This window comes from Corvus brachyrhynchos, unplaced genomic scaffold (assembly GCF_000691975.1).
Source record: "Corvus brachyrhynchos isolate BGI_N302 unplaced genomic scaffold, ASM69197v1 scaffold376, whole genome shotgun sequence".
In the NCBI taxonomy this organism is placed as follows: Eukaryota; Metazoa; Chordata; class Aves; order Passeriformes; family Corvidae; genus Corvus; species Corvus brachyrhynchos.
Genome location: NW_008238966.1, coordinates 1,194,052 through 1,205,246, shown reverse-complemented (window position 1 = coordinate 1,205,246; position 11,195 = coordinate 1,194,052). Strand labels below are relative to the sequence as shown.

At 39.4% G+C, this 11,195-nt stretch overlaps 1 protein-coding gene across 1 annotated transcript in view; it reads right to left on the bottom strand.

Moving 5' to 3' along the window:
• Positions 1-11,195, bottom strand: part of EDIL3 (EGF like repeats and discoidin domains 3) — a 178,120-nt gene that overhangs the window by 65,489 nt on the left and 101,436 nt on the right. The window contains exon 6 of the mRNA XM_017738674.1: positions 4,263-4,444. Coding sequence (XP_017594163.1) covers positions 4,263-4,444 — 182 coding nt within the window. The remainder of the gene's footprint in view (positions 1-4,262; positions 4,445-11,195) is intronic.

The window sequence follows — 11,195 nt, the reverse complement described above, 5'->3', positions numbered from 1 at the left end:
GCCTTGGCAGGGGCTGCCCAGGGAGGTTTGGAGTGCCCATCCCTGGAGGTGTCCGAGGAAGGGCTGGAGGTGGCACTCGGTGCTCTGGGCTGGGGACAAGGTGAAGGTGGGGATCAGTCATAGGTTGGCCTCAATGGTCTGGGAGGGCTTTTCCAACCTCAGTGATTCTGGGATTCTGTGATTCTCTCGTGTATTTCTGAAGTTGATATTTGGGTAACTCAACCTAGTCCAGCATGCCCTGCAGTGAAGCAGGAGTCACTGGAGTTCTACTGGGAGCTCCTTCTCTGCTCCAGCATCCATGATCTAGGTGGCATGTCTTAATGTTCTTGCGTAAATTCTCTGCAAATTGGGCAAATTCCCTGCCCATGGCAGGGGGTTGGAACCAGATGATCTTTCAGGTCCCTTCCAACCCAAACCATTCTATGATACCATGAAAAAAAGGGTAATTTCTCAAGGAAGGAAATGGGAGACAAGTCATGAATAGGGGAAAAATGAATTAAGAAATGTGAGGGTGGTTAAAGCTGGGAGACCAGCCTGGGAGTGATGAAAGTGGGAGAAGAGAAGAAGTGTAAGAAGGGCACGGGCATGGATTCCTAGGCTAGAAATCACTAGAGAGGAGTAACATTCACTAAGTCCTTCTGGCAGCTTGTGTTAGAGATTAGCTGCCACTATGATTTTGGATACGGTAGAGGCATAACAGAAACAATAATCCTGCCCATGGCCATATCTATTCTGATTCATGCTGCCTTAAAAAGAATAAATAATATATGAATTGAAAAATACAGATGCAAGAAATGAGCAGGGATGAAGTGAAATCAGAATAAGACAAATCAACATATTTTAAAACCAAAAATGCAAAAGGACATAAGGGAAAAGAGAAACTGCTGTTTAAACAAAAACAAAAAACAAACAAGCAAACAAAAAAAAAAAGAGTTGCTAGAAAAGACTCATTACTGGAACAGGCAAAGTGAGAGTTTTGGTTATACTTCAGGACCAATTAATGAAAAATAGATGTATGGGATTTTTTTTTTGTCATTGTATTTGCAAACGATAAAAGTTAATATCACTAATAAAGTGGTTAGCAGTACACAGGTGCTATTTTATCACAGCCAGCCTGTGAGGAGAAACAGAGGTCAGGAGAACTTTAAAAGGCAGATATGACTTACTCAGGCTTTAATTTGCTTCCAAAAGCATGGTCAGTGACCCTTTAAATCACAAGCCAATTACAAGCATTGTAGTGCCATTACTACTTACATGCTGAGAGTGTAAATTTAAAATGGCAATTTCAATTTTCAGTTCATTGGGAGAATGCAGGAAAATGAAATTGCATACTAATTAGTTCATGTGTATCAGACACCTGAAAGATTAGAGAAAAAAAACTTCTGCACTCATTACAAGTGAGTTATAAGCAGAGCACTCAAACCTTTTATTTTCCAGGCTGCATATAAATAAATTAAATGACAAAGAAAATTGATAATGATGGAACAAGGCAAAAATAGCTACAGGCCTGTACATAATCACACTTTGAGGGACTTTGCCCATTATACACGGCTTCCTTTAGAATTTATCTAGCATTAGAAGCTACAAGAGGGGAACAGGCGTTTGCTTCAGGTTCCCCACGCTAAATGTTAATTTACATGTCCTAAAAATGGATTTTCCAGCTTTGCAACTTTCCACTTAATCTCTGCCAAACATTCACACTGTTTTTCAGTGCCTTCTCCCGGACCAGGTGCTTCATCACTCAGAGCAGCATGGGAAAGGTTCCCTGTGCAGGCTGCTCGCACTAGGGTCTGGGAAGAAGCTGGTGACACAACAGAGTAAAAACTCAGGTAGAGGGTTTGAGATCTTTTCTCCCACATGACCAAGGAAAGTAGCCAGAAATTTAGCCCAAATCTGACTTTTTGTACCCCTCCACAAGCATTTAAGAAGTGTCTCCCCGGGTAATACAGAATCTGTGCAAAAATAAAACAGGGGATTTCTGCTTCCCCTCGCAGCAAAAACTGTTCACCCAAAAGAGGGTCAGACAGTGTTTGTGTCTTAAAGCTTATTTCATGCTTAGAGAACAAGACAGTTCTATGATGTAGAGAACTACTATGCATAAAGTGTGAGACTGTGGATGTCTCTACCTTGCCAGATCTAAAAAGAGTTTCTGCGGAACACTAAAAATCACTTTTTTCCTGCAAGTATCATCTTCATAAAAAGTTTCAGATTTTCCGGTCCCAGGGGTTTTAAAGAAAGAGAAAAGGAAAGAAAGAAATCCTCTCAAGACTTCTGTTCTGAAATTATGAAGAATATTTTTAATTTTGCTCTGAACTGAAAAAAAGAGTACAACAAAAAAGTATTTGGCAAGTTTTGTGAAAATTATAGACTAAAGTTTATTTTGCAAGAAAAATAAGAAGAAAATGAAGGGAGTGCTTAAAACATATTAATTGTGTGACCTAAGCTTCTCAAAAGTCCTTATACCCCATGGCTGTCAAAATTACAGAATAACCTGTATGGGATTGGAATTACCTCCAGAACTCCAAAAAAACCCCCAGATTCTTTAGACCTGATGCCATGGTATGAGACTTTAACACATTTTCTCCACTGGCCCAACATTCCTTGCACGTAAGAGCAAAGGGAAAACTTCCGGAGAGCAAAGTCCGAGGGAACTTGGCAGCTGCCCCCATAGTGCCAAGCACAAATGTGGAAGCATCAGACCATTAGATATCCCCATCCAGATCATCTCCCAGAAAAGACATGTCTAGGGGGCCAGTGCTAAACGATTTTGAAATCTTTTTCCAGCTCATTTAATAAAGCCCACCCTCTTAACACAGCCCAAAAGCTACTGTAATGCTGAGTTTTTCATTATCCATTAAAGTAACATTAGCTTTCTACTCCCATGGAGATAATTCTGCTCAGGTCCCTCTGCGTGATCCTTTCCAGTTCTTTTCAATGTATAAATTTTACAGACTTCCTAACCCCTCTGATCTTTACGATGACAACTGACTTACAACACATTGAAGGGCCTTTGTGTTTTCACTCTGCAATAAATAACAAGCAGTGATACCAGCTTTCGTTCTTCAGAGCTGACAAAATCCAGCACTCCCACTGCACCAGTTTCAGAAAACTTCATCAAACAGTGCTTTGTGTCTGCTCTCCACACAAGAAAAATGAGCAGGTAATCCTGTTTGCTTTCCCCCCAGACATATGGGAGCCTCTCAGAAAAATCACCAGTGGTAGTCAGGGCAAAAACATTGAATATTAACAAATATTAATGCCATGTACACCAAGGCAGCTTCAAGAAGAGCGTGTCTGACACAGCTGAGGGCATTATGGACTGTTCAACTTCGTGCTGGCAGATAAAATGCTCAAACAACATGTTGTGCTAGATCCTGCAGTGGGTCTATTGGAAGGGAAACGTCCTCCTCACACGTTGCCCATGCAGATCAGTGCAGAAGGTTTTCCCATAAGTATCTAACTCACCAACCTTTATTAACCAATAGCTGAAATTGCCAAAGCTTTGCCCAATTCATACATCGCGAAGAGAAACAGCATCCAAGCAAAGAGTTACAGCAACCACAAGACAGTCATTACCTTCATTAAAACACTGCTAGGGGACCTCAAAGTCGCTGCTTTGTGGCTTTTACTGAAGATGTGTTGGGCACAGAGAAATCCAGTTCACAGTGAGGGCACTGCTGTTTGAATCACTCTAACAATAACATCCTTGAGTGGGATGAGAACACGTGCATTTTCAGCCCCATGGATGTGGCTGAACTAACAGCAGTTTCAACCTTAATTGAAACAGTTCTTGTTACTTCCAGTAGTACTTAACCTGTGCACCCAGAGCTGCTCAGCAAAGAGTACCAGCTCTGCCACCAGGTTCTAGCATGGCCAAAACCACACTTAAAGCACCTTTAGCATGTGTCAAGATACCTCCACCAAGAGATATTGCTGGGATATGCTTCTAAGGGCCTAACCACCAAAAGCAACATATGTGGAACGCAGCTTCTTTGAAAGGAGCCTGTAAAAATCTGCTTCCACGGTTTAGAGCCACAATGGAACATATGCACGCGGTTTTTTAAATAAAAAAAAGGCTCGTGCATTCGTAAAGTCCAGATTATCACTGTTTTGCAACTAAATAGTCCCTTTTAGCCTCAGCTGTGTCTGTGACAGTGAATAAGAACCTATCTGTTCATTAACCACTTGTCTTCATCAGTTTCTTAAGTGACACTGGCAATTGAATCAAGGGTATTTTTTTCCTCCTCAGCTCCATCTGTTACCTGAATCCATGGCCATCTGTCATTTTCTGCAGCAGTCCAGGCATTCACAAGACCCTTCTTATTAAGTCGTGCATAGTACGGGTACCACTTCTGCAGTCCGAAAAGAGCTCGGTGAGTGGACGATGCGGTAATTTGTTGGTTTGACACAATCCCTCCTTCTATCCCAAGTGGGCCAGAGCATCCTGCAAATGGAAAAAAAAAAAAAAAAAAAAAATTCCGAAAAAAAAAAAAAAAAAAAAAAAATTCAACTGAAATGATCAACTGTTCTGAGTCCCAGGTGGCTGTAATTACAATAGCATTCAAATAGATCCAAAATGTCATGCCAAATGCAGCTTAGAAGAAATTTAAAGTATTTGACTGTATCATCCTTTTGTAGAAATTAAAAAAAAAACAACAAAAGTGTTGCTTGCAAATAAGTATTCCCATTATAAAATTAATGAAATTGATTGAACTTTTAATTTCTTTTAGTTTGTTCTAGCTGAAGACTTGTGAGTTTGGGTTTAATGGACACAATGAAAGAAAACAATCCTGATTCAAATATTGAAATGATTACTAAAAGTAAATTTAAAATTCTGTCATTACTTCAAAGTTCCATATTGTTGCTCTTGCCTCAAAGTTCAGCATTCAGCCAATGCACTACAAATTGTTATTGCAGCTATATTTAGAAATATGAAAAGAGACATAAGTTTTCATTCAGTTACATTAAAAATATTTAAAGATTTATATATTTAATCAGCAAACCACAAAGTATGTATTTAACTGAAATGTTCCATTATGTTCATAATTTTATGTATGGTATTCATCATTAATGTATTCACCAGAAATACTTGTAATCTTTTTAAAAATCAATATATTTCTGCATACATTGCTTTTTGAAGCCACTCCATTTGGGCACAGCAATAAAAACATTCAGCTATTGTGAGCAATCCAAACTGAGAAAATTATGAAAATTCATTACATACAAACAATTGGCAGTCTATCTACTATTCAACACCCCCAACTGAGTATGTGAAATTTTCCTGTCCTCAGTTCTGATGCAGAATTTAAAGAGAAGGTAATTACAGGAATTACTCTGGCAGCCAGTGTTACTCAGTTGCCCAAAAGATCTGCTTTGTGGGTCAGCTGCACTTTGGCAATTTTGAACACCACAGGACAGATGTTTACTTACATTTCAGGTTTTCTCAGAAACCTGGCAGTGCATCACCTCAAGCAATACCCAAAAATGAACTCTGAAATCGTACTGTTACGAAATCCTTACACCACATGGGCAGAAAGTCACAAATAATTTAATTCCTCATTAATTTAAAGATACCGAGAAGAAAGAGTGACCAGTGCAATTTTCTCTTCTCAGCCAGGAGACAGCGCAGGGAGTCACTGGTAGCACAATCCCCAGGTGTGGGGTGTCACTGATGATGGAGACAAATATAAACTGAATCAAAGTTTTAAGTTGATTATGGAGGCAGTGTGATGGACAAGCACATGGCTGTGCTCTGAAAAGGTAAACCATGCAGGTGGGGTTCAGGGAGTGTTCCTTCTTAAACACAAAACCTGGCCCAAACTTACAGGAGATGCTCAAATGAAATCCTGGCCCCACCCAAATTAACAACTGACTTGCACCAAAAAATGTCACACAGGTTTTTACCAGCTTACAAAGCTCAGCTAGAAGCTAAACTCCTTATGCTACTTCTCTTTATCAGCCACCAACAGAAGTTTTTCCTTCAGCACTCGACCAATAACTGCACAAAACATGACAAAACACTGCTCTCTCCTGTTCCTGTGTCAGGCGCGAAGCGGCACCAGAAGAAAACAGACCCGTTGTTACCAGTATAGGCAGGCACAATATAGAATACACTCAGAAAACCCACATATGCTGGAAAAGTGTTATTCCTCATTGTGGTTTCATCAGGCATTACCTAAGGTCTATTCAAATCTTAGCCGTTTCTGAAGTATTTTCATTGAGGTAGAATAAAATCTTTTGGTGTGTAAACTGCTGAATCTGCTTGCAAGCCAGAGGTAAATGACTCTTCTCTCCTAAGAAAAGTGCATGTTTTCAAGAGTTTTCTATATTTAAATATTAAAAAAATCTGTGTTGTTTCATAATGGAAAAGAAAGTTCACAGAGATGTGTGTACGTGTATGTGTAACTCACCAACACACCTCTACCTACAGGACACACACATGAAATAGATTGCCCATCTTTAACAGCTGCAATCATAGACTGATAATTATTTAAAAACAGAGATGTGAGAAAACAGAAGAGAGGTTTTCTGAGGGGACCTTGAAAGGAGGCATGCTGGAGCCATGTTGCTTGATGTTTGCCGTGTATGTTGCTGCATTTCCTATTTGAGATGCATTAAATACTATTTGAAAGATGGGCGAAATCCTTACAAGAGAAAGCTGAATTTTCCTTTCTAACTTGAAGTCAATTTCCTTTCAAAATTTAATTACCAACCAAAACACTTAACTCTATTTTTTCAGCTATGACCATACAAGCTCAGCAGTGTTTATCTTCCTTAGCTTTAGAAGGATTACTCCTAGAATCGAAAGAAAATGGCTACATTCAGGGAATAGGTACTTTATTGTACAAGCTCCTTTGCAGTTCCAGTCATAGTTTTGTCATGTCTGTCAGTTCTTCAATCTGAGTTCAACACAAAATTTACCACTCCTAAAAGTTAAAACCACTTTGGTGGTCAGTTCAGACATAACAACATCAGAGGTGCGGAAAGCACAAGACTGGGTAATAGTTTCTAAACAATATTATAATTACATTTCTTAAATTATCAGAACATTCTGCTACTTTTCGAAATTTGTTGAACAGCCAAGACTTCAGCAGAAGTTTTATTAAGATATGGTAAATGAGGTCCTCCCACTGTTAAACCTGCCCTCTTACTCACCCTTTAGGTATTTATTTTAATCAGACATCATTTTCTACAAGGAAACCTTTCAATTTACTTTCTTTTATCAGTTAAAATCAAATATTTAACATATTTTTGGATAGTCAAATACCACAGCAAATGGACTTCCCTTAGCCATATGCCCATTAATTTCTTCCAAAAACTCCACTAGATTAATGAGTCGTTCTTTCTTCTTATAAAAGCTCTAATGGGGCTATTACTCTCTAAATTCACAAGACATTTGCTTTCCCTGAAAACTCTCAACTGAATGACCCATCTCTAGTTCCATTAAATATGTTTTATCACTAAAAGACTGGTTACAGACCAGTTTCTGCACCTATGATATTAAATTTCAGACACAAAAAATTCTTTCCTTCAAGTTATAAATTATGTTTTTAGGTGTTTAAGAGTAGTGATATACCATTGACCACTAACAATGAAAACAGTCAAGAAGAGCTTTCTCAGATTGTTTGGTTTCTTTAAAAAAACTGAGATGCATATTTTGCAGAACAAGATGTATTATATTTTATTGCTATGCCTCTGTTTCTATTAAATCCATGCTTATTTAAAAAGAAATCATGACAGCTTGGGAAATCATAATATCACTACAGTAACTGTGTACAATTCAGACTGGTCAATGTTAGTCATTAATTTAAAAAAATGATATTTTTATTAGTTAATGCAGATACATTGGGGTATGACAATACTCTTTATGAAAAGAAGTAAAAAAAATTAAACAGCAATTAAAAAGCTGCCTAACATGACAGATTCACAAGGCAGATTGTGTCATCTGGATCTGGTATTTCGGTGTTATTAAAAAGCAAGATACTGAGTCAAGTAATATGGGTTTTGATCCTACAGTGACAATTATTGGTATGCACTGAATGAAACCCACTTAATGCTTCTCTTTTTCTCACCAAACACAACCCTATTCCCACAAAACCTCACTATCCATGGAGATAACAATGCCAAGGTGTACCAAGAGTTACATGAATGGATCCAGGGAAGGATGGGAAAAGTCCGTAACACAGGAAAAGTGAATTTTTCAGTTCTCCTGAAGGTCCCCACCATGCAAAGACAGCAGAGTTATAAACCTGCCTTGAAGGCTTCTTTAACAACCTCAACTTTAATTAGATCTAGAATCATTATGTACCATTTTGCACCAAAAAACAATTGGTTTCTAGTCCAGATTTCCCTTGTAGACCAAGGATATGGGGATCAAACAGGTCCCCAGAAAGAAGATGAGTTCTGTCCTTCCACCCTTATCTCTGGCAACAACAAATCCCTCCAGCTGAACAATAATATTTGAGCAAAACAAAGTAGCTGACAGTTACCTTACTGTGGTTTACATTGATTTCTCCTCAGAAAAACATTAAAATAGGGAAATAAGTTGCTGGTTCCTGTTCTTTATAGCAAAAAAGACAAACTATTTTAAGATACTATAGCAAGAGATAATAAGCAGAAAGCACTGGGTTAATATGTTGCTTGAGCATATTTAATTTGAACTTTTACATTTATGTCAGTCCACAAATTAAGAAAATGTCCAAATGGTTTAAAAATTGCTTGAAAATGTGAGGATTATGCTTCTGCAGCTAGAATGAAAAGATTTCTAGCTATTGATGATGAAACATGCCTGATTTTGCAGCACGAATGCATAACTTTCATTTCCTCTGTTGGTCTGCCTCTAGCTAATGTCATGAGAACAAACAGATGCAAAATTGAAGGCAGGGAGAAAACAAATCTGCTGTAGACATCTGCAATCCTTTCTTCCTCCAAGCACCTCATTTTCTGGAATGAGATTACCCTGGCTGTGCTTAGCAGGGCCTGGTAATGGGGCTGAACACCAACCCTGACAATGGGATTACAGATGACCCGTGGTACTGCAGTAATTCATGTTGCTTCCCACACTGCAGTCCAGGCTCCGGGCTCCTATTTCTTCTTCTCATTCCTCCTGCCACACAGACATCCTTGCCCAGTTTGTTCTGCCAGGGACAGCTCTTAGATAACAGCAAGTCTGATTTTTAGGAAATCATTAGATGGATATGGACAGTCATTTAAGAGTCTGTTAACCAAAGTGCCCACCCATATGCAATGTGATGTTTTTGCAGGGCTTGCTTTTTCACAACCATTACATGATAATGCTAAAATCTTCTATATAAGTGCTACCTAAACTGCTTTTGCAGAGAGGCGGTTGTAGACACAGCTTCCACTCCTTCTACAGGTGTCTGTGGACCCTCTCATGGTTTCAGTGATGTGACAGTCCCCACGTGCCAACTTTACCACTGAACAGTGGGGTTACAGATGACGGCTGATACTTCATTAATTCACTCTGGTGTATGCATAGATTACCCACATGGAGTCTAGGCTTCAGCCTATTCCTTCTTGTTCTTTCACACAGAGATTTCAACTCCCTGCCTATGAGCAATTTTCGACACTGCACTCCCCAGGCTGGGATTCACATCCCTCTGATGGATATTCAGAGGGATTTCCTACCTTGGGCAAGTGTGCAAAAAAATTATACTTCCAGCCTAGCACAGGAGCATATGGAGACAGCAGCTCAGGCAGTGAAAGCAGATTATGTCTTTTTCTATACAGTGCTGTGATTGAAATGGAGGGTTGCTATTCAGGACTGGTTTGCTTAGTCTGGTAATTCCTGCATTCTCCTTCTCAAGTAGTATGGTGTTCTGGTTTGGCCAAATTTCGAAATATATCCTCTGAGAGAAGGCAGGTTACAAACCACCCCTCCCCCACCAGGTTCAGGAATAATAAATTTTCCTCGAAGGAAAGTGCAGGAGATAAAAACTATTTATTTAACAAACACACGGGAAAAGGATAATAATGTTAAATAATAAAATCTCTCGCTGTGGAGAAAAAACCTGGGAAAGTGTCAGAGTCCTCCCTGTGGTCTCCTCAGAGCTGGGGCTTGGCCCAGGGCCAGGCCCTCTGTGCTCGGTGGAAAGTCCTCCCGACGTGTTCTGATATTGAAGCAGTCCAGTGGAAAAGGGAGACAATCCAAAATTCCAGGGAAGAAAAAAAGTTCAACTCTCAGTCTCCCTTCAGAGAAAAATTGGCCAAAAGCTGACTGGGAAGCAGCAAACCAGGTGCTTCCTCGCTCCCCTGCTGCAGCTGGGAAAAAAAAAGGCGCTATTTCTGTGTGACCTTGAACAAGCTGCAAGCTGCTTTGAAAAAGCTTTGCTCAGTTTTTCCTCCCCTCTCTCAGACTCAGTTTAAAGGCATAAAAAAGCACAAAATTAATTCCTGGGCATAAGGCAGTGATATGGGATACACATCATAGAGCAACCCCAAGACAGATGGATAGGATTGCAAATTTCACATCAAAACCCATTGACTAATGGATTAATGTTGGGGAACTGCAACAGAGAACAAAGTTGAAGAAGGGACCTATCCAAGAGGACTAAAATTAAAGGAAGATACAACTTCTGATTTAGGAAGATCCTTAAACTGAAGACTCCTTGAAGCTGGGAAAATACACTGGGACAACCATTACTTGGTGCTTGTCCCTTTTCTTACACTCACTCATCAAAAATTCTCTTCTGATCACTGTCTAAAACATGAGTAATAGATTGTCACCAGACCAAGCATTGTTATTCCCATGCTCAAAAAGAGGAGTGCATCTTAAACCTCATATCTGAAAAGACATAATGAGAAAAATATTTTTTTTATTTTTAGTATTTTTTCATGAGTTGATTGTGTTTGTGGTCAACTTCATCACGTTAATAGTACCAACATAATCCCTAGGCATGTTCAAAATGATTTTAACAGAATTGGGCTGGGAAGAACTTCAGAATGAAGATTTGTGTATCCCTAACTGAGACAATCATGGCATCAAACTATCTGGAGAATTTTCTATCCAAAGAAATGTCAAGTACATTACAACAGAACCATTCCCAACACGTTTCCTGAATTCATTTCTTTTTCAAAAGCTCTGGTGGTGAACATTCAACTGTCAGGGTCCCTCCCCCCTGCCATGTGGTCCTGGGAGAGGGGCCCTGGGGGGGAGACACAGGGGTTCCCTGCCT